At 49.0% G+C, this 27900-nt stretch overlaps 1 protein-coding gene across 4 annotated transcripts in view; it reads right to left on the reverse strand.

Moving 5' to 3' along the window:
* Window positions 1–309: 309 nt before the first annotated feature.
* The window catches only part of ARHGEF2 (Rho/Rac guanine nucleotide exchange factor 2), a 126464-nt gene continuing 98873 nt past the window's right edge, over window positions 310–27900 (reverse strand). For 3 of the 4 annotated variants that reach the window (XM_070950458.1, XM_070950459.1, XM_070950456.1), the window contains exons 7-22: window positions 26588–26734; window positions 25532–25782; window positions 22859–22984; window positions 22167–22284; window positions 18664–18915; window positions 17751–17827; window positions 16504–16673; window positions 15107–15174; window positions 14820–15014; window positions 12483–12587; window positions 9958–10025; window positions 9241–9282; window positions 9066–9116; window positions 6726–7136; window positions 4681–4873; window positions 310–3458 (exon numbers count right to left, since the gene is read on the reverse strand). In XM_070950458.1, the coding sequence (XP_070806559.1) occupies window positions 3373–3458; window positions 4681–4873; window positions 6726–7136; window positions 9066–9116; window positions 9241–9282; window positions 9958–10025; window positions 12483–12587; window positions 14820–15014; window positions 15107–15174; window positions 16504–16673; window positions 17751–17827; window positions 18664–18915; window positions 22167–22284; window positions 22859–22984; window positions 25532–25782; window positions 26588–26734 (2360 nt within the window). In that variant the 3' untranslated portion in view covers window positions 310–3372. The remainder of the gene's footprint in view (window positions 3459–4680; window positions 4874–6725; window positions 7137–9065; window positions 9117–9240; window positions 9283–9957; window positions 10026–12482; window positions 12588–14819; window positions 15015–15106; window positions 15175–16503; window positions 16674–17750; window positions 17828–18663; window positions 18916–22166; window positions 22285–22858; window positions 22985–25531; window positions 25783–26587; window positions 26735–27900) is intronic. The other variant, XM_070950457.1, reaches the window with a different exon arrangement.

Below are 27900 nucleotides of genomic sequence, written 5' to 3' on the forward strand. Positions count from 1 at the left end.
TTGTGGCCGCTCAAGGAATAGTCAGGCACGGGAAGGATTTTTGTGACTCCCGGTGCTTTCTTTTCTGTGGGAAACGGGTCCAAATGGCTCTTTTGAGTGTTTTAAGATTGCCGACCCCTGGATTAGCCTTTGCCTGGCACTGCCATTTTGGCACTGCTCTCATGCTCTTCAGAGGGCACTTCTTGGCTTTCGCAATGCTGCATGCTTCCACCCGGTGGCATTGTGGGAAGCCGCACGTGGACCCCTGTGCTGTGGCTGGAGGAAGGAAGGGCCTGCCTTACTGGGGTTTTGTCTTCGTCATCTATTCGTCCCACACCTGCGAGAGGCCCGAGTGCAAAGGCCAAGAGCTTTCGGCACTGCAAAGGGCCTAGCTGGGTAATAGATGTCTGCGAGAAAACAACCAAACTCAGAGAGCACCAAGGACCCCACAGTTTTCCTCCTCTTCCTCTCCACAGCCCAGCGGTGAAATCTGGCCGGATCTATTTGGCTCGTGCGAACCGGTAGTGCCGGTGGTGGGAGGCTCCGCCCACCTGCCAGGACATCATTAGGTTCCGTTTTTGACCCTCTGTGCATGTACAGAAGGGGCGCACACACTCACACTCCCGAACCGGTAGCCAAGGTAAGTACTTTTCACTGCACAGCCTTCTAACACTGATGATGTTACCTACTTGGGTAATGAAACGTCTTCAAGAAAACAACCAAACTCAGAGAGCACCCAAGACCCTACAGTCCTTTTCCTCCTCCTCTTCCTCCTCTCCTTCTCTTTTTCCACCTTCTCTTCCCCTCCTCCCCCATCCCCCATAACCCTCCTTCCCTTCTAGCACTGATGATGTTCCCTTGTTGGGTAACGAAACGTCTGCAAGAAAACAGCCAAGCTCAGAGAGCATCAACAACCTCACAGTCCTCCTCCTTCTCCTCTCCACAACCCCCTTGCCTTCTAGAACTGATGATGTTACCTATTTGGGTAATGAAACGTCTACAAGAAAACAACCAAACTCAAAGAGCACCAAGGACCCCCCCCGAGTCCTTCTTGGCTTTTGGGGGAGGGTGTCAGCCCAACCTTCTGCATCTCCTCCCCTTAGCAAAGTGGTCACAGGCATTCTCGATTTTGATATCTTTAATTAAACTTTTCTGGTCCCCTTTTTCTTTTACAAGTTAAATCAACAGGAAAACAATAAACCATTTTTTTAATCTTCATATACATTTATATAAAAAAAAAATCACTCTCCTTTGTTATTTAAAAAAAAGTCCTTCGTGGCACATTCTTTCTTTTTCTTTTTTTTCTTTTTTTAACCTTTTCTGTTAAGAGGTGTTACTGGTCAGAATCGCAGGAGGGTTTTTGTATTTTTTTTTTTTTAATCAGTAAAAGAAAATCTCTTTTTAAAGGGTTGAAAAGGAATTTTAAAAATGGCTAAAGCGAGAGAAATATGGATTGGAGGGTGTTTCTATAGATAAAGGCGAAGGTTGGTTGTTGGGGAGTTTCTGGCCATCCGAAGAGTGACCTGTGAGGAGTCCTGGACAATTTCTATCACCAAACTGAGTTTTTTTTTTCTTTTTCACACATTTATTCTCGGCAGAAATTGGGGACGGAATTGACCGAAATAGCAGCTTAGAGAGAAGTGGTGAATTTTTTTTTTTAAAAAAAATTGTACAAGGATGAGAGAAAGAGACTTCTATTTGCAATTTGCACAATTCCTTCTTGTACTTTATTTTTCATTTCTTCCCGAGGGAGGAGGAGGAGGGGAATTTCTTCTCGGGAATAACCGTCTCAAGGAGTGATCAAAACCAACTTTAGGAAAGTTGGTTTTTTAGAAAGTTGGTCTTTAGAAAAGGGGCTCCCTTTTTTTATTTCATTTTTTTTTTTTTGCATTTGTTTCGGACCAGGCATCCTTGGGCTACACACGCTCAGTGGGTGTGCAAGCTGTGTCAATGACAATGTATATAACAATAATAATAATAAACCACATCTGGCTAAGTTTCCAATCAAGCTAGAATTCAGGCCAATTTCAAAGTCAATTTCTAATCCCTGATGTTTTTTTTCCCTGATACGTATTTTTAATGAAAAAAACCCAACTAAAGCTTTGCTTTAAAAAAAAAACATGGCTAAAAAAAACCCTGAAAATTGTGGCTTTGCTCCTGCTCTCTCACAAACAAACAAACTCTGAATTTTCGTAGCACAATCTAAATTCCCAAACAGAGATATTGGTCTGCATACCCAACGATACATATAGGTGGAGGGGCGTAAGGCTCGCAGACAAGAAAATATTTCCTTCCCTAGTGGCAAGAATGACGGCTTCACCATCATTTAGCTTTGCAAAAACAATATTGCCACGTTTTTGATTTTTTTAACCGGGTCATATAGGAAGACATCGTTTCCACGGAGGTATTTTGAGTGTTGATTGCTGGAATGTCTGCATTTCTGCAGACCCCAAAATCTCTCTGGGATCTATTTTCTTCCCCAAAACGGATTTAGTAAGGTTTAATAGATTGAAAATACAGGCCGTTGCCTTGAAGCTATGGTGTGGGTAAGAAGTCAGAATTGAATGTTTGCAAACCAATTTGGGGGAGAGCAAGTAATCAGTCAAAATTCCTCCTTTTTGCGGGAAACACTGGATTTCAAAAAGGGAAAAGCTTCCTCAACTAAACGAGGCTGACCAATAGGAGCTGACAAGCTTGTGAAGCTGAAAAAATAAACCCAGAGCCTCAAGTTGACCGAGTCGCATCTAATGTAAGAATTGAAGGACCTTGGAAGGTCCTCCTTGGTTGACTTGTCTTCTCCTGGGCTCTTTCAAGGTGGAGGGGCTGACCAGCAATCTCACTATTTTTCTGCCCTGAATGTTCATTAGAGACCCCCTGAAAGTGTTAAACAAAAGCAGAAACAACTTAAAAAAAAATAATAATAATTTAAAATATCTTCCGTCAGGATGGGTCAGCTAGCTTCGACCCGTTTCCAAAATAAATAAAAGTTAAACTGCAGGAAGTACAGTAGGAGTGGGTTAGGGCCCCAATTGGCCCCGGATGCGCCAGGTCCGGCAGCCTTTACGGTCCCCAGAAGGCGCCCGCCTCAACCCAGCAACACGAGAAAGGAAGGTTCCTATCGCCCCTTTCGTTGACCAAGGTCAACAGCCATCCATCGGCGATGGTCCCTGGGGATGTTGCCCTTCACCCACTCTTGGGACACGTGTTTCTTTGACCCTCCCTCTCCCCCCCCCCCAGTCCAGCCCAAAGTTCACATGGGGTGGTCTTCCGAGTCCCTGAAACACCCTGGTGTGTGGCTTCGATTAAAGGAAAGGGAGGGACGGGATGGGCAGGGGAGCAGGTAGTCCTCAGCGGCTCTGGCCGTGCCAGGCAGCTCCCCATACCTGGCACCATCTAACTGCCCAGGAGGTCTCCGTCACCAGCGTTGGGTTCCTGGATGCTCTCCACCTCTTCTGGAATATCCTGCATCCTCAGGAAATCTGAAAAGTAGCAAGAGGCAATTCCTGGATGGGGGAAGCGCCGCCTTCGCCGAGACTGCAGGGCTTCCGCCTCGTGTGGATCGTGGAACGTCCCGATCTGTGTTTATTTATTAAATTTATAGCTCCCTGCTCTCACGGGTGGGATTCAGCCGGTTCGGGCGAAGCGGATGCTAATTTTACATCTGGTTCGCCGAACCGGTAGTTGCAAGGACTGGCTGGCTCCGCCCACCCCGCCACTCCCCTCCCCAGAGTCTCCACGCGGCCCATTTTGGATGCCAGGTAAGTGCAGGGCCTGCGTGGAGGCTCTGGGAGGGCATAAAACAGGCCTCCCGGAAGTCCGGAAATGGGCCCGTTTCCGGTCTCCGGTGGGCTTCCGGATCCCGAGGGAGGATGTTTTCACCCTCCCGGAGACTCAAAGAAAGCCTCCGGAGCCTGGGGAGGTTAAAAATGCCTCCCCAGCCATGGTGCAGGAGGCCACGTAGGCGACGTCCACCCTGGCCACGCCCACCCAGCAACCAGGCAAAGAACCAGTTGCTAAAATTTTTGAATCCCACCCCTGCCCACTCCCCATCTCAGTATCCAAAGTGACTCTACTCCACTAGGATAACAGGACTCACCTGGGGAGTGGGGAGGGGCAAGAAGACAAGGCTCCAAGTGCCCGGCTAAGGGGACCAAGTGGCACCCGGCTGCCTCCTGGAGGTTCTCGGCTGGGGCCCGCAGCAGAGCATGACACAGGTGGTCCCTGAGTTACGACCACAACCAAGCCCAACATTTATGTTGCTGAGGGAGTTAACATTGGTTAACTGAGCCTTGCCCCGTTTTACCACTTTTCTGGCCACCGTTTGTTAAGGGAATCATTGCATTTGTTAAATACGTAACCCGGTCGTTCACTGAATCTGAGCTTCTCCCTTGGACTTTGCCTGTCGGAAGGTCGTAAAAGTGGATCACGTAACACCCCCAGGACACTGCAACAATCGTAAATGTGAACCAGTTGCCAAGCTTCTGAATTCTGATCGCGTGATCGTGATGGGGATGCAACGATGGTCGTTAAGTGTGAAAAAAAAAGAGTCCTAAGTCGCTTTTTTCCCCCAGTGCCGTTGTAACTTTGAACGGTCAGTAAATGAGCTGTTGTAAGTCGAGGACTACCTGTATCTGGCTTCGCCTGGCCGGGTTAAGAGGGGCAGCTGTCCAGGCCAGCCTCACGGTAGGTGCTCCAACTCACCTCTGGGGCTGGATGGGGGAGAGCGGGAGTTGCCCAGGCCCTCCTCCTCCATCAGCACCTGCAGGTGTTCCTCTGCTTCCTCCTGCAGTCGACCAGGGAGGCCAGCGAAGGCCACCTCATCCCGCTGGCCACTGGGGAAGGTCCGGTGCAGGGAATGACAGCCGGGCGAGAGGGGCTCTCCGACTCGGTTCTGCTGTTGAGAAGAAAAAGGGGGCAAGAAGAGTCTGAGTCAGTGGTGAAATGTAAAATTTGTTGCTACTGGTTCTGTGGGCGTGGCTTGGTGGGGGGGGGGTTCATGTGACTGGGTGGGCGTGGCCAACTTTTTTTTTCTTTTTTAAAGCACTTTTTACTACCTATTCGCTGGAACTGGTAGTAAAAAAATGTAGTAGTAAAAAGGTAAAAAAAAAAGTTCACACGATCGCACAGCACAGCTGATTGATAATCAGCTGACAATCAGATTGACAATCAGCTGTGCTGTCTGTTCCTCGGAACCTTCTTTTTTATCTTTTTAAAGCATTTTTTTTACTACCGGTTCGGGCAAATAGGTAGTAAAAAATGCTTTTAAAAAGTTAAAAAAAAGGTTCCGACAATCACAGCTATGCCGCGCGATCGTCGGAACCTTTTTTTAAAAAAACCTTTTTAAAGCATTTTTTTACTACCAGGTACCGGTAGTACCTGTTTGCCCGAACCAGAGCGAACCGGTAGCATTTCACCCTGGTCTGAGTTAAGCATCCCAAGGAAGAGATTCAGTTGCTAAAATGCATTCCCACCCCTCTGCGTCTGAGAAGGACCATCTGGTTGAAGGGCCTTCAAAAGCTTCCCTCAATCAGAACACAGACAGAAGGGACCATGGAGGTCTTCTAGTCCAACCCCCTGCTTAAGCAGAAAACCTTATATACCCTTAAACACCTGCAACGTTGGAGCACCCACAACTTCTGGTGGCAAGAAGTTGCCTTCAGAAGTTGTGGGAGCTTCATCCCTGGAGGCTTTCAAGAAGAGACTGAGCTGCCATCTGTCAGAAAATGGTGTAGAGTCTCCTGCTTGGGTGGGGGGGTTGGACTAGATGACCTACAAGGTCCCTTCCAACTCTCTTAATCTATTAAAGTCTTTTTTTTTTTATAAAAAATTCCACACTTCTAGCTGCCTTGACATTCCCAGTGGGGGTCTCTTTTTCGAAGGCGGATTTAATCTGACAGAAAGAATGCAAGCGCAATAAATTAACCAGGGGTGGGTTCTAAATTTTTTTGCTAAGGGTTCTGTGGGCGTGGCTTATTTTGTGGGCGTGGTTTGATGGTCATGTGACAAACAATTCTTTAGGATTTAGCAGAAGTACTGGTCTACCAGGCTTTTAACTGCTTGCAGAGCCGTACCGGTCTACCCATTTGTTTTTGGAGCGCACTGGTCTACCACCACACTGCCTTTTACCGCTGATCAGCTGTAGGGCGGCCCTTTGAAGCGCCGCCATGGCAAGCGTTTAAACAATTTTTTGCTGCTCTGCCACCACCGAGAGCATCGGAAGCCGCTTTCAAGCAGCTTGGCCTCAATTGCCAATCTACCACCACCGAGCGGTTTACAAGGAGCGGATCAGTTCTAGCCGATCAGTTGGGAGGCTTCTTGGCTTCTCAATTTAAAGCGACAGTGTCTTGTTTTTTTTCCCTCTTCTTTGTCAAGTGAGCCCTGATTTTTTCCTTCTAGCTGATCAGCTGGGACTCGGGAGGCAGCGAATAGATTGGGGGCGGGGCCAGGCAGAGGTAGTATTTACCGGTTCTCTGAACTACTCAAAATTTCCACTAACGGTTCGCAAGAACCGGGGAGAACCGGTAACAACCCATTACTGAAATTAACATGCACCACCATAGCCGGGCCTTAGGGGCAGAACCCGCATTGGGGGGATCCAGCTAGAATGCAGTTGGCAGCAGATCGCAGCTCCCTGGCTGGAAAACCCTGGAGGAACTGAAGAAAACCAAATGCAGCCCACACCAGCCTCTTGGACAGGAGGAAGGTTCCCCCCCCCAAGCCTTTGGCACCAATCCCGATGAACTCACTGGAGGAGGGGTGAAACTTTGGTACAAAGCATCTCCGGCAGGCAAACTGCGCCTCCGGGGCTCAGTTCCTTTCCGAATCCAGACGGCTTCCATGGTCAGCCGGGGGCCAGCGGCCAGCTGCCTCCGGGCCTCGTCCGCCTCTCGCTCCAGCCGCTGTCTCTCCCCCTCGCTCTCCCGCAGCCGGGCTTCCAGGACAGCCATCTCCTGGGCCTTCTCCTGGCCCAGCTGCCGGCAGCGGTTCAGCTCCTGCTGCAAGAGAGTGTGCTGCTTCTGCAAGAGCGAGAGCTCCGTGCTTTGCTGGTCGGCCGAGGGAGCCTCTTTGCAGGAGTTGCTGCGGCTCAGCCGTTCCCGCCGTTCCCCGGCCTCAGGTGCCTGGAAGGCCAGTAGGGAGTCCTGATGCGCTACAACGCCCTGAGGGAGAAAGAGGAAAAGGGCAGCAGGTAGCATCTCTCCCCTCCCCAACCAGCTGTGCTTTACTGCCATGGCTGCCGTTCTCCTTCTAGCTTCGCATCGCATCTCGCCAGCCTGACACTAGCAATGGTGGTGGTGGGGGAAAGAATTGTAATGTGGGTGGATGTGGGGAGGGGGGCAGTGTTTGGGCCTGGCCCATAAAGTGAGTCGCACCAATCCAGCAGAAGGTCAGTCAAAAAGAATGCAGAAATGGAGAAGGCGCGAATTGAGGTTCTGTTTCCTAAACGATAGCAATAGCACTTATATACCGCTTCACAGTGCTTCACGGCCCTCTTTAAGCCATTTACAGAATCAGTGTATTGCCCCAAACAATTGATTTTATTTATTTATTGGTTCGATTTATATGCCGCCCTTCTCTATAGACTCAGGGCGGCTTACAATGCGTTAAGCAATAGCCTTCATACTTTTGTATATACCTGCTTAGTAAGGCTTTCGGCCACCCCCTAAGCGGTGTTCTTTTTTATACAAAGTCAGCTTATTGCCCCCACAATCCGGGTCCTCATTTTACCTACCTCGGAAGGATGGAAGGCTGAGTCAACCTTGAGCCTGGTGAGATTCGAACTTGCAATAATTGCAGGCAGCTGGCAGCTAAGTGCTACTTTAACAGCACTTAGTCCACTGCGCCACCAGGCTCTTATAATCTGCGTCCTCAGAAGGACGGAAGGCTGTGGCCGTGAGGGGTTTGCAAATTGGGCTGTGGAAACGGCCGGCGAGTGCCTGCACTTCCTCACTTGTGAGCGCCATCTGCGCACGCTCCATTTGTGCGAGCGACAGGCACGCGTGCATGCTTGCACAAACCATCCCTCCCCCTCCCCCAGTCTGCAAAGCCAGAAAAGTTGGGAAACTCTGGTTTTAGGAAACAGGCGCTCGGTTCCGAGCTCTGCATATCCTTAGCTGACCTTGGCTGGCTGGGGCTTCTCACAAAGCTCAGCTGGGCTTCCATCCCCCCCTTCTTCCTTAGAATCCAATCCTCCCCCCCCCCAACACCCCGTTGCTAATGTCAGGCTGTCAGCTCATGAAGCTTGGATTGGAGAGAGGCAGCCATGTCAGCTGCTCTGCTTGGCATGAGCACCAGTTCAGAGCCGTTGGCCCCAGGTAAGCCCAGGGCACAGCTTTTGATAGGGTTAAAGGGAGAATCATCATCTCAACAGCATTCCATTAATTTAATGTAACGCATTTTTCGGAGTATAAGACGCACCTTTTCCCCCCCAAAAAAGAAGGTGAAAATCTGGGTGCGTCATATACTCTAAATGTAGCCCCACCCAGCCTCCCAAATGGAGACTTCAGAGGCTGAAAGAAGCCTCTGAAAGAAGCTTCAGAAAAAAAGCCTCTGAAAGGCTTTTATCTAAAATAACATGGCAAGCAACAAAAGAAGAATCAGTAAAGTTTCTAACCAAACTATGCTAACAAATCTGGAGAATGACACAATAACCAACAGATCGGAAGAGGTTGATCTACATACCAATACCAAAGAAAGGAGACTGAACAGAGTAAAGATAATCCTTCAGAATAAAAGCCTCTGAAAGAAGCTTCAGAAAAAAAGCCTCCAAACAGAGCTTCAGAAAAAAAAAAAGCCTTTTTTTTTCTGAAGCTCTGTTTCGGAGGTTTTCAGAGGCAGAAAAAAATGTTTTTTCTGAAACAGAGTTTCAGAAGTTTCAGAGGCAGAGAAAAAAGCAAGGCACAGAGCTCACAACCAAGGAACCTGTTGCTAAAATTCACCTCTGGAAACAGCTAATTGGGGGTATTCCAGGAGGCGAATCCACCCACCAATCAGCTTTTTTCTTATTTTCCTCCCAAAAAACTAAGGTGCATCTTATACTCTGAAAAATATGGTAAGTTTAATAACCCTTTAAGAGTGGCGGGTCTAACCTGCAATCCATGGAGTAGAGAATAGAGGCTCTTGAGGCGCTGGAGCATCTCCTGGAGATTGGGGAAGAAGGAGGCTGCGTTAAGTCTGGCCAGACCAAGCTCCCTCCTGCATCCCACTCCAGAGCAAAAGCTCCCCATCATCCCCTCCTTCTCTCAGGCTATGCTTTCAACTCACCTCCTGCACTCCTTTGGCCTGCAACTGGTTGCCGTTTCCATCCTAAGGGAGGAAGGCATCGACCACATCAGAGGCCACAGTGCCAAAATCGACTGAAACTCAGCAAGGGATCTGAATCTGGGCCAGCTCAAAACAGAAGGGCGGCCAAGACACCCCCCCCCCCCCGGGAAGAGTGAGGATCACCTCTCCAGTTTCTGATGGGCCCAAGGAGAGGTCCTCCTTCCTGCTGGATCTCCCCTGCCCCCCAATTTCCCAGTCATCCCAGCCAGGCCACAGAAAGCTGCTGAACATCTCAGGGGTGACCTTCGCACAAACACCGTGGTCTTTAGCACAAGCCCCAAATTTTCCTAGCAATAAGCCTTTTTTTCCCCAACTACCCCGAAGCCAAGCTGGGAGAAAGCATTTCTAAAGGAATTTCAAGGGGTGAGATTTCCATCAGCTTCCTTGGTGGGAAAAAACCCAGTTTCCCTATGAATTTTATTTTTGTAAAATTGGCTTTCTTTAAAAAGAACTCTTGCAAAAAGCTTAAAAGGCTTTTTGCCTTCTGCACGTGGCAAATAAAAACGTGGCCAGTGGAAGGTTCTGCCCACTCCCCAAGTGGCTGAACTCTGGGCAACAGACCTAGGAGTTCTCCAATGAAGGCAGCTGCCAAGCCCAGCTGCAGCCTAGAAACAGGGAAAGGGCTCATCAGCTGTCCGGCTGCTTCCCAAAACTCACCCGATTGTTTGAATCGGCTTCGACTCTGGAAAACTCAAGAGCATCGTTCATATTTCCAGACACCCCGTCTGTAGGAAGAGAAGGGGAGAGGGTTTTAGCTCCCAGAAAGTGAATGCAAAACATCTTAAACAGTGATTTGAATGCTAAAATAAAGAGTGACCAATTTTCCCCAGAAAACCCTTCAATTTTGTCCTCTACTTCTATCCACCATCGCACCCATCCTCACAGATAAATCGGAAAAGTCATTTGGCCGAGACTTCCAGCAACATGGTTATTTGAGCCACAGGTAAGTAAATTAACCCAAATGCCTGGGTCGGCACCTAGCACAAAGCCTCTGAGCACAGTAGAATAGAATGGAATGGAATGGAATGGAATGGAATGGAATGGAATGGAATAGAATAGAATAGAATAGAATAGAATAGAATAGAATAGAATAGAATAGAATAGAATAGAATAGAATAGAATAATAGAGTGGAGTGGAATAGGATAGGATAGGATAGGATAGGATAGGATAGGATAGGGTAGGGTAGGGTAGGGTAGGGTAGGGTAGGGTAGGGTACGGTAGGGTAGGGTAGGGTAGGATAGGATAGGATAGGATAGGATAGGATAATAGAATAGAATGGAATGGAATGGAATGGAATGGAATGGAATGGAATGGAATGGAATAGAATAGAATAGAATAGAATAGAATAGAATAGAATAGAATAGAATAGAATAGAATAGAATAGAATAGAATAGAATAGAATAGAATAATAGAGTGGAATGGAATAGGATAGGATAGGATAGGATAGGATAGGATAGGATAGGATAGGATAGGATAGGATAGGGTAGGGTAGGGTAGGGTAGGGTAGGGTAGGGTAGGGTAGGGTAGGGTAGGGTAGGGTAGGATAGGATAGGATAATAGAATAGAATAGAATAGAATAGAATAGAATAGAATGGAATGGAATGGAATGGAATGGAATGGAATGGAATGGAATGGAATAGAATAGAATAGAATAGAATAGAATAGAATAGAATAGAATAGAATAGAATAGAATAGAATAGAATAGAATAGAATAGAATAGAATAGAATTCTTTATTGGCCAAGTGTGATTGGACACACAAGGAATTTGTCTTGGTGCATAGACTCTCAGAGTACATAAAAGACAAGATATGTTCATCAAGAATCAGTACTATAGAAGAGCAGCCTGCAGTGAAATTTCAGGGACCTTCTGTGGGTGGACTTCAGGGTGAGAAGATGCAAAGGAGAATGGAATGGGACAATGTGCCGCAGCCAACTTGCTGTGGCCAACTCACTTGCTGCCAATTCGCCATGGCCAACTTACCATGGGACTGTTCTGAGCCAGCTCCCCAAAGACGACAAACCTCTGAAGTGGACTCAAAAGATTCCTTTAATTAGGAGTGCCGGCAGCCCCGGCAAAAAGTTTCTCTCTCACCGCAGGCTAACAAGTCCGTCCGGCAGGGAGATGAATAGTTGTCTGCCACATCTATTCATCTCCACCCCCTGCCTTTTATCCTCAGAGCTAAGGTGGGGCCTTGCTAGCAGCGGTGGCTCTTCCGTCCCAAGGACCGGCCCATAGATTTCCACTGCTCTCCTCTCCTCTGCCTTCTGCGCGCCAGGCACTGGACCCAGCTGTTCCTCCTCCTCCTCTTCCTCATCAGCCACCTCCAGACCTGGGGGCTGTTGCCTCTCCATCGGAGGGCTGACGGACGGTCCAGGCTCCGCCTCTCTCTCTCTCTCTCTCCCCCAGCTCCATTCCCTCTTCCCCCTCGGAGCTGTCAGGTTGCCCTGATGCTGACCTTGACTCCCACGCCTCCACCTCCTCTGGCCGGCGACTGACAGGCCACAACAGGGGCAATATGCCGCGGCCTATTTGCCGAAGGAAAATTCAAGCGTTTTATTTAATTATTCAAAATAATTTTAAAAATTATTTAAATTTTTGTCAGCCACATTTCATTTCGTTCTCCCCCCACCCCCACCGACGGTATCCTTTCTTTAGTGATTCTATTTCACTGTGTAACTTTTGTCCCGCAGCAATTTGTCCTGTGGCTAGTTGGCCGTGGCAATTTGTCCTGGGATGAGTTGGCTGTGAAGACTTGGCCCAGTGAGTTGGCCGTGGCGAATTGTCCTAGACCAGGAGTCAGCAACCTGCGGCTCTGGAGCCGCATGTGGCTCTTTCACCCCTCTGCTGTGGCTCCGTCACTCAAAATATGCGTCACAAACACCAATATGCGACATGCAATTTATTGAGCTTTTCAACCCCCGGTAGGCCAACCATGGATAAATCCAAGAAAAGAAAAGTTTCAGAAGAAAACAGAACGTTTTAATTCAACTGCATATGCTCATTTTGTGGCCGCTCAAGAAATAGTCAGGCACAGGAAGGGTTTTGTGGCTCCCGGTGTTTTCTTTTCTGTGGGAAACGGGTCCAAATGGCTCTTTGAGTGTTTAAGGTTGCAGACCCCTGTCCTAGACCCAGAAGGAAGCTGTGGGGGCTGAAGAAGAAAAGGGGGGGAAGGTTTCTTACTTGCGGTGTTACTGGGGTTTGGGCTGGAGCAGCTGCTGGGAATCTGCATGTGGTTCTGCTCTGGGTCCCAGGTGGGTCCTGCGACGAGATCTTTCAAAACTTCCACTGGGGATGTATTTGTTTGGTGAAGAGAAACAGAAAACACACACACACACACATATTTAACAGATATTCTTGTTCTTGTTCTGTAATAACATGTGGTTATATATATATATGAGTCATGGCGGAGCAGTGGTTAGAGTGCAGTACTGCAAGCTACTTCTGCTGACTGCCGGCTGACTGCAATTTGGCTGTTCAAATCTCACCAGGTTCATCCTTCCGAGGTGCGTAAAATGAGGAGCCAGATTGTTGGGGGGCAAGAGGCTGACTCTGTCAACTGCTTAGAGAGGGCTGTAAAAGCACTGAGAAGCGGTATATAAGTCTAAGGGCTATCGCCATTGCTTTACAACATTCCTAATGTTGCTTCCCAATCCCCAAACCTTTGGGAATCTGTCAATGAGATGCAAATCAGAGGTACAAGATGCGGAGTGCTTTTCAGGTGTGGTTCAGATCCATGCCAAGAGCGACTCAAAAAATGTGTCACATTCCTTACTTCAATCGAAGAAAAGAACTAACATTCACTCTAATTGGAAATAACCAGAGCCTGGTGGTGCAGCAGACTAATAGCCTGTTATTATCATTCAGCTGCCTGCAATTACTGCTAGTTCGAATCTCCCCAGGCTCAAGGTTGACTCAGCCTTCCATCCTTTCTAAGGTGGGTAAATTGAGGACCCAGTTTGTGGGGGCAATAAGCTGACTTTGTATAAATATGCAAAAGGATGAAGGCTATTGCTTAACGCATTGTAAGCCGCCCTGAGTCTCCGGAGAAGGGCGGCATATAAATCAAATTAAAAAACAAACAAACCAAAATTGCAATTGCAATCTGAGTCTCGCCAACACAGGCCTGTGTTAGGATTTTGCCAAGTCCTGTCTCCGGTCCCAAGACTACTCTGGAGGGCTGGCATTGCAATGGACCCCGACCCCCCCCCAAAAAAAAAATTCTGTTATCAGAAGATGGGACAGAAAAGCAGAAAAGAGACCTAGGATTTTACGGAGATTCTCAATCATCCAGGTCAGGGGTCGGCAACCTGCGGCTCTGGAGCCACATGTGGCTCTTTTCATCCCTTTGCTGCAGCTCCCTGTTGCCGGTCAGCTGCACAATTGATAGGGTTTTCAGTTAGGACAGGTAGAGGAAAAAGGATTCCACGCTAGGAGGAGACTCTATGGTGGAGGAACTGGACTTCCAGTTCTGGTTTGGGGTGGGGGGGTGGGGGGCTTCTGGTTAGGACCTTTGTGGCTCTTTGAGTGTTTAAGGCTGCCGATCCCTCATCCAGATCATGTTGTCCCAAAGGTGCTTTTTCCAAAGGGCAACTGAAGCTTCTTGGATCAGAAGCAAAACATTTTCAAAGAAAAAAAAATACCAAGAAAATCCAATTGTTGGGGTTTTTTCTCTCTCTCTCTTTTTTTTTTTTTTTTTGGAAAAAGCATCTTTGGGACAGACCCAGGACTTATTTTGGGATTTCCTCGGAGAGTCCTGGGGATTGATGGAAACTTGACACCGGGCTTAGGAGAGGGAAAACCGGTTTCCCCAAAACTTATTCATACACTTTAGGAGGTCCCGAAGGAAGAATGAATGAACTGGTGCTCTTTGAATAAGTTTCAAATGTTTCAGTTTCTAATGTGAAATTCAGGCCACTAAGCTTTGTTTGCATTTGGCACTTAATAAATTATTCGGGCATCCTTAACTGCTTCCTTCCTTTTTTCTCCAACTCTTTTGAAAGCTCCTTCGGGTACTTCTGCGAAGTCTGTTAGCCAGAACTGCTGCTGACACCTGCTCTCTCTTCCTGCAAGACGTTTTAACTCTGTTGGAGGGGGTGGGGGATCAGTAAGTCTCTGTAACCATCTTGATCTAGAGCAGGAGTCAGCAACCTGTGGCTCTGGAGCCGCATGTGGCTCTTTTCATCCCTCTGCTGCGGCTCCCTATCGCCGGTCGGTTCCACAATTGATAGGGCTTTCAGTTAGGACAGGTAGAGGAAAAAGGATACCGCACTAGGAGGAGACTCTATGGTGGGGGAACCGGACTTCCGGTCAGCAGAGGAAAAAGGATACTGCGCTAGGAAGAGACTCTATGGTGGGGGGAACCGAACTTCCGGTCAGCTCCAGAATTGAATGGGGGCTTCCAGTTAGGACCTTTGTGACTCTTTGAGTGTTTAAGGTTGCCGACTCCTGATTCAGAGCCCCGTTTCTTCAAAAACGGTCTCTCCCTTGCAGCGGTCTGGCGTGGGGAGAGAACGGTACCTTCTCTGATGGCTTCCTGGATCAGCTTCTCGCCATGCAGGGACTCCGAGGACTCGGTGCGGAAGAGAGTGCGGGGGTTCCCCCAGGGCGAAGGGCTGTCTTCCCTGCCGCTCTGAAGAGCCACGAGGTCGGCGAAGAGTTCCGTTTTCTCCCTGAGAAGTGCCCCAATCTCCTGGTCGCACTGTTGAATCTTATCTATGGGAAGGAAGGAAGGAAGCGAAGGTGGCTGCCGGAAGGTGGAGGAGGGAAAGGCAAACTTTGCTCAGGGAAGCTGGGCATGACCTTACCTTTCAGCTTCCTGAGAGAGGCTTCGCTCTCGGTCTCAATGAAGGGGAAGTCAGCCCGGTCAGGACAGCTGCAGAGGAGAGGCAAGCAGAAAGGACATCAGGTTAACCATTTGGGACATAAAGGACGAGTGTTTTTTTTAAGAAGAGACTAGACACTTGTCTGAAATGGTACAAGGGTCTCCTGCTTGAACAGGGGGCTGGACTAGAAGACCTCCAAGGTCCCTTCCAGCTCAATTCAGACTGAAATGGTCCAGGGTCTCCTGCTTGAGCTGGAGATGGACTAGAAGATCTCTAAGGTCCCTTCCAATTCTACTATTCTGAAGACAAGGAGAGCAGGGGGATGGACTAGAAGACCTCTAAGGACCCTTCCAGCTCTGGTACAGGTGGTCCTCGACTTATAATAGTTCAAACTGGAACTAGAACTACGGAGAAATTTCCCAACAGTGAGAAAGACATCGCTGGAAGTTTTTAAAGAAGAGACCCGATAGCTGGACTAGAAGACATCCAGGGAGGATCTTGGAATGTGCATCTGTCTTTGGCTGCTGTGCAGTTTCGCCGGTTTCCCATCCCCCACCTGGCCTATGGCAACTCGAGAGCAGGCCAGGGATGCTTTGCGAGTTGACATTGTGCACCATGCTTTGTAAGCCGCAACTGGCTGGGTTCACATCACACCCTAAACCAGTGATGGCTAACCTTTTTGCCATCGCGTGCCAAAAGCGGGGGAGCGCGAGGGGGTGTCATGCGCACGCGTGCCCACACCCATAATTCTATGCGCCCTGCTCCCTTGCACATGTGCATGTCACTCCCCAATTTTGGCATGCGATGGCACGGTGGGCCCATTTTTCACCCTCCCCTGGCTCCAGAGCCTTTCTAGGAGCCTGGGGAGGGTGAAAACGGCCTTCCCCATCCCCCCCTGGAGGGCCTCCGGAGGCCGGAAACATCCCGTTAGCTGACTTCTGGCAGGACCGGAAGGCCGTTTTCGCCCTCCCCAGGCTCCTAGAAAGGCTCTGGAGCCTGGGGAGAGCGAAAAACAGGCCTTCCCCCCCACCCCCGAGGTCCTCCGGAGGCAGTAAACAGCCTGTTTCCCTACTTCTGGTGGGCCCAGAAGGCCCAAAAATCAGCTGAGCTGGCATGCCCACTGATATGGCTCCGCGTGCCACCTGGGGCACGCGTGCCATAGGTTCGTCATCACGGCCCTAAGCCAACATCGAACTAGAGCATGCTCAGAGTAGTCCTTTAGCAAAGCCCGCCAGTCACTGGAAGTGGCTTCGACTCCTGGCCTTACAAGAGGTGCCGGTGTGGCTGCCTGTCCCGCTGCCGGACCTAGGGAAGGCTGGGAGCAAAGACGACCTGCCCGAGCCAAGATTCTCTCCACCCCCCCAAACAGACACACTCACAGCTTGACACTCTGCTGGATGACCTTCATCCAGGTGTTCCGGTCATCACGCGATGCAGCGTGAACCTCGTACATCTCGGGTGGAGTGTTGCTGATCAGGAACATGCCTTTCTCCTGGTTGGCAATATCACGGACAATCAGGTTCTGGATGGAAATGACTGCTGGCTTGTCCTGAAAGGAAAGGAACACGTTCAGACTCTCCACGCGTAGACAGACAGATAGCTATGATCATGAAATGCTATGTAGGAAAATTCACTGTATGAATGTCATTCTTCTCTGGGGTCAACAGCCCTGTGATTTCCTGGTGGTCCTCCGTCCAAAAACTAACTGAGTCTGACCCTCCTTAGCTTCTTCACATCAATCACGATGTAGAAGAACATTTGTAACTTTTGCAAGCACAGACAATCCCAGATCCGACAAGATCTATTGCTGGGCCCAAATGTTGTGGCTCGCCAGCGGATCTGGTGGCGGATTCAGACAGTGAGGAGGTTGGGGAGGAACAGGGGCCAGTCCTGGAGCCTGGGGAGGGCTCTGAGTCGGAGGCAGAGATGAGGCCAGGGCCGTCTGACAGTTGTCAGCTGCCTTCGGAGTTGGACATCAGTGAGGTAGAAGAACAGTTGGCGCCTGTTCCCAGAATGCGCATACATGCAGAGCTGCCAGGAGAAAGGAGCAGCTAAAGAACAAGGGTCGACTCAGGAGTAAAGCCACAGGTGGACGATGAAGGGCCCCTCCCAGAGGGAATAAAAGAGGAGCGAATGGGGAGGGGAGTTTGCAGGAGACAATTAGTTCATTCCTGTATTCTTGGTGTCTGAAAGATATCGGCCTGGCTACTCGCCAAGCCTGATAAAGGTCGGTAATGGTGAACTATCTTGAAAGACTATAGGAGAGGAAAGACTTTGCTGGAGAGGAAGTCACTATAAATTAAATAAAAAGGGGTTTATCGGGACGAGGACTCGGCTTCGTGCTGCTGGGGAAGCCTAGGTCAGAGCACCAAATGCCTCTAAGGCAGTGTTTCTCAACCTTGGAAGCTTGAAGATGGGTGGACTTCAACTCCCAGAATCCCCCAGCCAGCGCTGCTGGCTGGGGGATTCTGGGAGTTGAAGTCCACCCATCTTCAAGCTACCAAGGTTGAGAAACACTGCTCTAAGGGGTCCTAAATACAGCCACGGCCCTGTGCCAAGGGGCCATTTTGAGCCTCGGGTATCTCATCACAGAAATAGGTGATGGAGAAATAAAAAGGGCACTTACCAGGGTGGGGAAAATATACTTTTGGTCCTTCTCTTGCAGGAAGATGAGAACGTCTGTCATCAAAACCACCAAGACATCTGCACGGGAGAAAGAGGAAAAGGGACCACGGGGAGAGGAACAGTTTACTGCAGGCGTCCTCAATCCTTGGGTCGGGGGCCCACTACCGAGCCTTGAGCCATTGGGAACTGGGCCGCGGAAGCGTGCATCCCCACTTGCGCAAGCGTGCTCCATTTGCACGAGTGGTGTGCATGCGTGTCTGCTGCTCGCACACACGGAGTTGCGTATGTGTGCACGCTTGCCCACCGCTCAATGGGCAGGATCATCCCCTCCTTCCTCCCCCAATGGTCTGCAAAGCTGGGAAGGTTGGGGTAAACTCTGGTTTACAGGTGGCCCTCGATTTACGACAGTTCATTTAGTGACCATTCACAATGTTACAATGGCACTGAAAAAGAAGGGACCGTTTTTCAGACTTATGACTTCTGCAGCATCTCCTTAATCGTGTCATCGAAATTCAGACGCTTGGCCACTGACTCGTGTTTATGACGGTTATAGTGTCCTGGGGTCCTGTGATCCCCTTTTGTGACCTTCTGACAAGCAAAGTTCAATGGGGGAAGCCAGATTCGCTTAACGACCGGGTGACTAATTTAAGAACTGCAGGGATTCACTTAACAACGGTGGCAAAGAAGGTCGCAAAAAACGGGGCAAAATTCACCTAACAAATGTCTCACTTGACAACAGAAATTTTGGGCCTCCATCGTGGTCGTTAAGTCGAAGACTATGTGCATTAATTAGCTTGCTCTGTTTGCAGAACCTGGCTCTCCTTCGTTCGGAAGTTAAACCACGGAAGGGATGAGTGGGTGGGTGGGTGGGGGGGGCTTTCCTGCCACTTGAGAAAGAAAGAACGCCGTCGTACCTTTGAAGCGCCCCGCGGGGGTCTTCCAGAGCATGCAGCCGTCATGGATCAGTTTCCGCCGCAGCATCTCCTCCTTGCTGAAGGGCCCCCTCTCCCGGGGCAGGTGGGCCTTGGTCCTCCCGTCCAAACGGGTGTAGATTTCCTGCATCCGTGCATTTTTCTCCTGATTGTGCACTTCCTGGTCGACGGTGGAGATCAGGTCTTTGACCAGAGAGAGGGCTGTGCTCAGATCTTTCTGATCCACTTCGTTCCCTGGGAGACGGGGGATGGACGAGGGGGGGGGGGAAAGAGAACATTAGCGGATTCACTGAGAGTCTGGGAAAAGAACGGAAGGGAGAGGAGCAAAAACCAAATTTGCAGGCAATTTGGAGCAGGGGTGAAATGTAAAATTTGTTACTACCAGTTCTGGGGGCGTGGCTTGGAGGTGGTGGGGGTATTGTGACTGGATGGGCGTGGTCAACTTTTTTTTAAAAAAAAAAAACTTTTCAAAGCATTTTTTCTAATGCTTTGAAAAGCCTCTGCCGATCAGGCAACTCAGCTGGGATCGTCAGAGGCTTTTCAAAGCATTTTTTTTTACCACCTCTTCAGCCAAGAGGTTGCAGAAAAAAATGCTTTGAAAAGCCTCTGACGATCCCAGCTGAGCCGTGTGATCGTCAGAGGCTTTTTTTTTTTAACTTTTAAAAGCATTTTTTCGTCGGAAGAGGTTGTAGAAGAAATGCTTTTAAAAGTAAAAAAAAAAAAAGCCTCTGATGATCGTGCGGCTCAGCTGGGCATGGGGGGGGGGGGGGCGGGCAGGGAGTTTTGCTACCAGTTCTCCGAACCACCTGCCACCATCGCTACCGGATCTGGCGATCTGGTCCGAACCGGGAGCATTTCACCCCTGATTCAGAGGCAACTGCTCAGCCCAGAAGGACATACAGACGCACGGCTTTCAAAGCAAGAGATTCCACCCCCCACCCCCCCTTAGTAAACTCATTAGAAATAAGGCTGGGAGATTCCTAAAATCCAGGTTTATTTTACTCCACACACCCACTTTAGGGTCCGTGTCTGTTGCTCCCCCCGAAATATTTCTAGCAGAAATTCCAGATTCCGTAACAGCTTTGTTCCCGATGCCCTCCGTCTGGTAAACGTGCAAGATTCGTTTCTCTCGCCATGTACGTGTTTACACCCAAACTAAACCGTGTTGTTTCTCTGTGTCATATAATACATGTGGGCATATGCATAATTTTTGCATTTGTTCATTAATTCGTTCAATTTTATTTTGTCATGCTTGCGTAGTGCGTGCTGGAGGGGGAGATCCTTTGAGAGCTGTTATGCAACGAAATAGCATTTTAATGTCTGCCGATTAGCGTACATCCAAAGTGACAATAAAGTTAGCCTAAGTCTATCCACATGATGGTGAACCTATGGCACGCGTGCCACAGGTGGCATGCGGAGTCATATCGGTGGGCACGCGAGCGTTGCCCTACCTCAGCTTCAGTGCGCGCATGCAACTGATTTTCAGGCCTTTTGGGCCCACTGGAAGTTGGAAAACAGGTTGTTTCCGGCCTCTGGAGGGCCTCCAAGGAGGGGGGAGGCCTGTTTTTTTGCCCTCCCCAGGCTCTAGAGGCTTTCTAGGAGCCTGGGGAGGGCGAAAACGGCCTTCCCCACCCCTCTGGAGGCCCTCCGGAGGCTGGAAATGGCCCGTTTTCCTGACTTCCGGTCCCACTGGAAGTTGGCAAATGGGCTGTTTCCAGCCTCTGGAGGGCCCTGGGGGGAACGGGGAAGGCCATTTTCGCCCTTCCCAGGCTCCTAGAAAGCCTCTGGAGCCTGGGGAGGGCAAAAAATGAGCCTAGTGGGCCCACCGTGCCATTGTGTGCCAAAAGCAGGGGGAGCGCGGGGTGGGTGGGTCACGCGTGCATGTGCAGAGGGGCAGAATTATGGGTATGGGCATGCACATGCGCGACCCCCGCCCCACTCCCTCCGCTTTTGGCCCGCGATGGCAAAAAGGTTAGCCATCACTGGTCTATTCTATGTGGTGGTCTTGCAAATACGTGAAAACATACTGGGGAAACGTAACGAAGACAGTGCAGAAAATGTTTCAGATAGAAATACGAATGAAATCCGAAGCTTTTTTTTTTTTTTAGCTATGAGAGATGGACAAGCTAATTGAAAACCATTTTTTTGGGGGGGGGGAGCGGTGGTATTCCTTCACACGGTGACGGCTGCGAGGATTGGACTTGCCAAACACCGGAAAGAAAAAGGGATGCCGACAGTTGAAGAATGGATTTTGGCGAAATGAACTGCTTTGATCAGAGATAATGGACTAGACAGCTTTATAAGAGGCTGGAAACAGTTTGTGGACTTTCTTTGTGCCAAGTACAATATCAGAGGGATTAACAGAGGGATTTGAAGATTAGTGTAGTGTTTAACTTAACCTGTATACACACACACACACACACACACACACACACACACATACATACGCACAATATACTACACGCACACACACGTAAACAGTCTGTCACAGAAGTGAGTACACCCCCTCACGTTTTGTAAATATTTAAGTATATCTTTTCATGCGACAACACTGAAGAAATGACACTTGCCTACAATGTAAAGTAGTGTGAGTATACAGCTTGTGTAACAGTGTAAATGTGCTGTCCCCTCAAAATAACACAACACACAGCCATTCGTGTCTAAACTGCTGGCAACAAAAGGGAGTACTACACCCCCTAAGTGATAATGTATACTCACTACTTTACCTTGTAGCCGAGTGTCATTTCTTCAGTGCTCTCACATGAAAAGATGTACTTAAATATTTACAGAATTTGAGGGGGTGTACTCACTTCTGTGACATATTGTATGTATGTTATATATATATATATACACACACAAACACATACGTACTGTAAATATTCCATCCTTTAAGTCAGTGGTGAAATCTAAATTTTTTTACTATCAGTTCTGTGGGCGTGGCCTGGTGGGCGTGGCAGGGGAAGGATTCTGCAAATTCTCCATTCCCACCCTCACTTCAGGGGAAAGATACTGCAAAATCCCCATTCCCTCCCTACTCCAGCGGGAAGGATACTGTAAAATCCCCATTCCCTCCCTACTCCTGGGGGAAGGATACTTCAAAATTTCCATTCCCTCCCCACTCCAGGGGAAAGGATACTGCAAAATCCCCATTCCCTCCCCACTCTGGGGCTAGCCAGAGGTGGTATTTGCCAGTTCTCCAAACTACTCAAAATTTCCGCTACCGGTTCTCCAGAACCTGTCAGAACCTGCTGGATTTCACCCCTGCTTTAAGTACTAGAAATACATTTCTTAGGCGATGAAAACAGCCCGTACTACAAATTTGCAAAAATTGATGTCTTAGCTATTAACTGTTGATGAATTTTGTTTTTAAAAAAAAATAACATGACACTAAAAGGTCTCTCTCTCTCTCTCTCTCTCTCTCTCTCTCTCTCTCTCTCTCTCTCTCTCTCTCTCCCTCCCTCCCTCCCTCTCTCTCTCTCTCGTACCTTTGGAGTTTTGCAGGATTCGATCGATGAGCCCCGGGTATTTGGTGATGCGCTGAGTGACGAGGAGAATGCATTCTTGCATCCCATGCCGCCGAAGCACCGATGAGCGTGACAATTTCTGGAAACATTGAAGCAGAAGGATGATTATCCGGAACACCTCCACAAGATATGCAGCACACATCTGTATACACATCTCATCCACACATCTGTTGTGGCCCGCCAGCAGCCTGCGCAGATCGTGGCTGATCCCGATGAAGAGGAGGGGATCGTAAAGTATACTTTTATAGGGACGCGGTGGTTCAGTGGCTAAGACGCTGAGCTTGTCGATCGAAAGGTCGACAGTTCAGAGGTTCGAATCCCTAGTGCCGTGTAACGGGGTGAGCTCCCGTGACTTGTCCCAACTTCTGCCAACCTAGCAGTTCGAAAGCACGTAAAAAAATGCAAGTAGAAAAATAGGGACCACCTTTGGTGGGAAGGGAACAGCGTTTTCCGTGCGCCTTTGCCGTTGAGTCATGCCGGCCACATGACCACGGAGACGTCTTCAGATTTGAAGGTGATTTGTCAAGCAGGCTGGCAGGCAGGTAAAAAAAAAGCTGCTGCCAGATAGGAGAGGATGCGCGAGGGTTCCTCTGGTTTGAGACCTCTGAAGGCTGGGGAGAAGGAAAGGAGTGAGAAATGGGGAAAGATCTTACCCGGATGAATTGCTGGAACCGCTTGTCCCGAGTGAAGAGCTCTTTGTAAAGCTTGACGGCTTTGGTGTGGTGGCTGCAGAACTCTGAGTAGGCCTTCTTCATCTGCTCGGCAGCGGGGCCTGAAAACTGGAAGGCAGGATTGCTTGGTCTAGTGGTAAAGGCAACAAACTAGAAACCAGGAGATGGTGAGTTCTAGTTCTGTCTTAGACATGAAAGCTGCCTGGGTGATTTGAGGCCAATTACCAGGAGACGGTGAGTTCTAGTTCTGCCTTAGGCATGAAAGCTGCCTGGGTGATTTGAGGCCAATTACCAGGAGACAGTGAGTTCTAGTTCTGTCTTAGGCATGAAAGCTGCCTGGGTGATTTGGAGCCAATTACCAGGAGACAGTGAGTTCTAGTTCTGCCTTAGGCATGAAAGCTGCCTGGGTGATTTGGGGATAATTACCAGGAGACAGTGAGTTCTAGTTCTGCCTTAGGCATGAAAGCTGCCTGGGTGATTTGAGGCCAATTACCAGGAGACGGTGAGTTCTAGTTCTGTCTTAGACATGAAAGCTGCCTGGGTGATTTGAGGCCAATTACCAGGAGACAGTGAGTTCTAGTTCTGCCTTAGGCACGAAAGCTGCCTGGGTGATTTGGGGATAATTACCAGGAGACGGTGAGTTCTAGTTCTGCCTTAGGCATGAAAGCTGCCTGGGTGATTTGAGGCCAATTACCAGGAGACGGTGAGTTCTAGTTCTGCCTTAGGCATGAAAGCTGCCTGGGTGATTTGAGGCCAATTACCAGGAGATGGTGAGTTCTAGTTCTGTCTTAGACATGAAAGCTGCCTGGGTGATTTGAGGCCAATTACCAGGAGACAGTGAGTTCTAGTTCTGCCTTAGGCACGAAAGCTGGCTGGGTGATTTGGGGATAATTACCAGGAGACCGTGAGTTCTAGTTCTGCCTTAGGCATGAAAGCTGGCTGGGTGATTTGGGGCCAATTACCAGGAGATGGTGAGTTCTAGTTCTGCCTTAGGCACGAAAGCTGGCTGGGTGATTTGGGGACAATTACCAGGAGACCGTGAGTTCTAGTTCTGTCTTAGACATGAAAGCTGCCTGGGTGATTTGGGGCCAATTACCAGGAGACCGTGAGTTCTAGTTCTGCTTTACACGTGAAAGCTGGCTGGGTGACCTGGAGCCGGTCACCATCTCTCCGCCCAACTCATTTCACAGGATTGTTGTTTTAGGGAAAATAAAAGGAGGAAGGAGTACAGGTAGTCCTTGACTTACGGACACAATTATTCCCAAACTTTCTGTTGCTACGTTGAGACATTGATTTGAGTTTTGCCCCGTTTTACGACCTTTCTTGCCACAGTGGTTAAGGGAACGGCTGCCCTTGTTCAATTGTAACACAACTGTGAAGGGAATCTGACTTCCCCGTTGATTTTGCTTGTCAGAAGGCTGCAAAAGGGAATCACATGATCCCAGGATACTGCAACCATCATAAATGCCAGTCAATTGCCAAACATCTGAATTTTGATCACGTGACGATGTGGATCCTGCAGCGTTGGTAAGTGTGAGAAATAGCCGTCAGTCACTAAACAAACTGTCGTAAGTCAAGGACTACCTCTATTAGATACGTTTGCCGCCTTGTTTATAAAATAATAACACAGGCAGGATATAAATAAATACCGTATTTTTCGGACTATAAGACGCACCAGAGTATAAGACGCACCAAGATTTCGAAGAGGAAAACAAGAAAAAAAAAAAGTTTTTGCCCTCCCCCGGCCCCCAGGAGCACTCTGCAGGCCTCCCAAACCTTCTGCGCATCCCGTTTTTGCAAAAAATGGGCCCATTTTTTGCAACAATGGGATGCGCAGAGGGTTTGGGAGGCCTGCAGAGTGCTCCTGGGGGCCGGGGAGGGCAAAATTGTGATAAATGGGGGGTTTGGGAGACTAAAAATGGGCCCGTTGTTCGCAAAAACAGGGCCTGTAGAGGGTTTTTTATAGATATATATATATATATTTAAATTTGATTTATATGCCGCCCTTCTCCGGAGACCCAGGGCGGCTTACAATGCATTAAGCAATAGCCTTCCTACTTTTGTATATTTATACAAAGTCAGCTTATTGCCCCCACAAATTGGGTCCTCAATTTACCTACCTTAGAAAGGATGGAAGGCTGAGTCAACCTTGAGCCTGGCGAGATTCGAACCTGCAGTAATTGCAGGCAGCTGTGTTAATAACAGGGTGCATTAAACCACTGTACTACCAAGGCTCTGCTTTGATAGTACAAGGTTTGGGAGGCCTGCAGAGTGCTCCTGGAGCCTGGGGAGGGCAAAACGCCCCCATTTTTGCAAAAAACGGGCCCCAAATCCCCCATGTGTCGCGTTTTTGCCCTCCCTGGCCCCCAGGAGCACTCTGCAGGCCTCCCTAACTCTCTGCAGGCTTCGTTTTTGAGAAAAAATGGGCCTGTTTTTGGCGAAAACGGGACCCCTGGGGCAGGGTTTCGGGAAGCCAAAACTGGCTGTATTCGCTGTATAAGACGCACCAACATTTCCAACCCTCTTTTGGGGGGGGGGGGAGAAGTGTGTCTTATACTCCGAAAAGTACGGTAGTAAGAAATGAAGAAACGGAAAGAGGCAAGAGCTGAGCAGGCGGGGAGAACTTTTTCCCAAGAATGATGCTCCTTCCGGTACCTGCTGGATCAGGATGTCTCCCAGGCGGCTGATCACAAAATTCTTGCGGCTGCCGTCAGCCAGAGATTCCTTCCGGCGTTCCAAAAGGTGGACCAGGAAGCCGTCATGGATCTCGCTGAGCTCATCCACGCAGGGGAACATGCTCTGCACCACCGAGGCGTCCATCTGCAGGTCTTCCAGCATCCCCTTGCGGAAGAGGTTGGTCATGATCTTCAAAGTCCGGACGTGATGCAGCTCCGTCTGGATCAGCTCTGCGGGGAGAGACGGGAAGAAGAAAGTAGGCTGGGGAACGAACGGGGGCTGGGATGGAGGCCGAGAGGCACCGAGGGGGGGGGAAAAAAAAAGGAGAGGATAGAATCTCATCGCTGAATAACAACAAGAGTGTCCTGAAAACAGAATAACGGAGTTGGAAGGGGCCTTGGAGGTCTTCTAGTCCAACCCCCTGCTCAGGCAGGAAAGCCCTATCCCAGTGATGGCTAACCATTTTTTTCCTCGGGTGCCCAAAACGCGTGTGTGCGCACAATAGCACGCCCGTGCGTGCCCACACCTATAATGCAATGCCCCCCACGGACGACTGCCCGGTAGCAAAAATCCCTGCCCCCCCCCCCCATGCCCAGCTGAGCCGCGCGATCATCATCAGAGGCTTTTTTTTTTTACTTTTAAAAGCATTTTTTCAGCGGAAGAAGTTGTAGAAAAAATGCTTTTAAAAGTTAAAAAAAAAAAAGCCTCTGATGATCGTGCGGCTCAGCTGGGCATGGGGGGGGGGCAGGGATTTTTGCTACCGGTTCTCTGAACCATCCGCTGCCATTGCTACCGGATCAGGCGATCCGGTCTGAACCGGGAGCATTTCACCCCTGCGTTGCGCTCATTTTCCCAAGGTTGACGCTGGTGGAGAGCATGCTGCAGAAATGTAATGAATGCACTGAAAGAAAATCCGTTTGTGGTCTTGATGGCTTAAAAACCGTCTGGAGTTTCTTCCTCTTGTAGCTTCCCAGGAAAATGGGGGTTTGGCCTCCGTCGTCGGGGAAAGGGGGGGTGTCAAGGGGGGGAGCTCACCATAGATGACGTCTTGCCGCTTCATGACTTCCTTCTTGTGCTGCTGCAGGAAGCTGTTGTCCACGGCCAGACTCCAGGAATCCGCCTCAAAATCCTTCTCGTCCATCTCGAAGTCGCTCATCAACTGGCTGTAAAGGACTTCAGCTCCTGGGGGAAGAACGGGCAAAGATGTGTACAGGTAGTCCTCCACTTACAACAATTTGCTTAGGGACTGTTCAAAGTTACAACGGCACTGAAAAAAAGGGAGCTAGGAACCGCTTTTCACACCTACTGACCTTTGCAGCATCCCCAGGATTTTGCGATCAAAATTCAGCTGCTTGGCAACCTGACTCATACTTACGACCGTTGCTGGGTCCTAACGTCACGTGATCCCCTTTTGCGACCTTCTGATAAACAACGTCAATGGGGAAGCCAGATTCACTTAACAACCGTGTTACGAACTTATCAATGTTGGTGATTCGCTTAACAATGGTGGCAGGAAAGGTTAAAAAATGGGGCTAAACTCACTTAATAAATGTCTCACTTAGAAACAGAAATTTTGGGCTCCGCTGTGGTCGTAAGTCGAGGGCTATCTGTATGGGCACTGGAGGAAGAATGAGGTTGGTTTATGCAAGGGGGAGGCATCGAAGAGAAAGCAAAATCAGAAGAGAATCCTGCCAGTCCTTAATAGCCAGGGGATGCTTGAAACTTACGTTTCACTTTTATTTTTTATTAATTTATAGTATGAAATACAAAAGAAAATAGTAGGAAAGATAGGGGAGGGAAAAGGGAAAAGAAAAGTGCAGAAAAGAAGGGAAAAAGAAAGAAAAGGCGTTGACTTCCAATTCCCTTTGGTGCAAAAGACTAACAAAATAGCATCAAACCTCAACTTTTTACTCTTACAAAGTAGCATAAACTAGCCATTTCTATAACAACAAACCTAGCTCATAGGTAAAATCCAAAATCAAAATGTTGCGGTGCTTGAAACTTATCCAGCTTGCAATACACAGCAAAGCCAACGCAAAAAAGAAAAAAAAATGGGGCTACAATTGGATGGATGCAACCCAGTGGTGAAATCCAAATTTTTTTACGACTGGTTCTGTGGGCGTGGCTTGGTGAGCGTGGTGTGGCTTGGTGGGCATGGCTTGGTGGGCGTGGCAGAAGGATACTGCAAAATCTCCATTCCCACCCCACTCTGGGGCCAGCCAGAGGTGGTATTTGCCAGTTCTCCGAACTACTTAAAATTTCCGCTATCGGTTCTTCAGAACCTGTCAGAACCTGTTGGATTTCACCCCGGTGCAACCACCATTTTGTCAGATGTACACACCTGCGCA

The sequence above is a fragment of the Pituophis catenifer genome, unplaced genomic scaffold, assembly GCF_029215685.1.
Source record: "Pituophis catenifer annectens isolate HBS135680 unplaced genomic scaffold, rPitCat1.0.hap2 SCAF_10, whole genome shotgun sequence".
Taxonomy (NCBI): Eukaryota; Metazoa; Chordata; class Lepidosauria; order Squamata; family Colubridae; genus Pituophis; species Pituophis catenifer.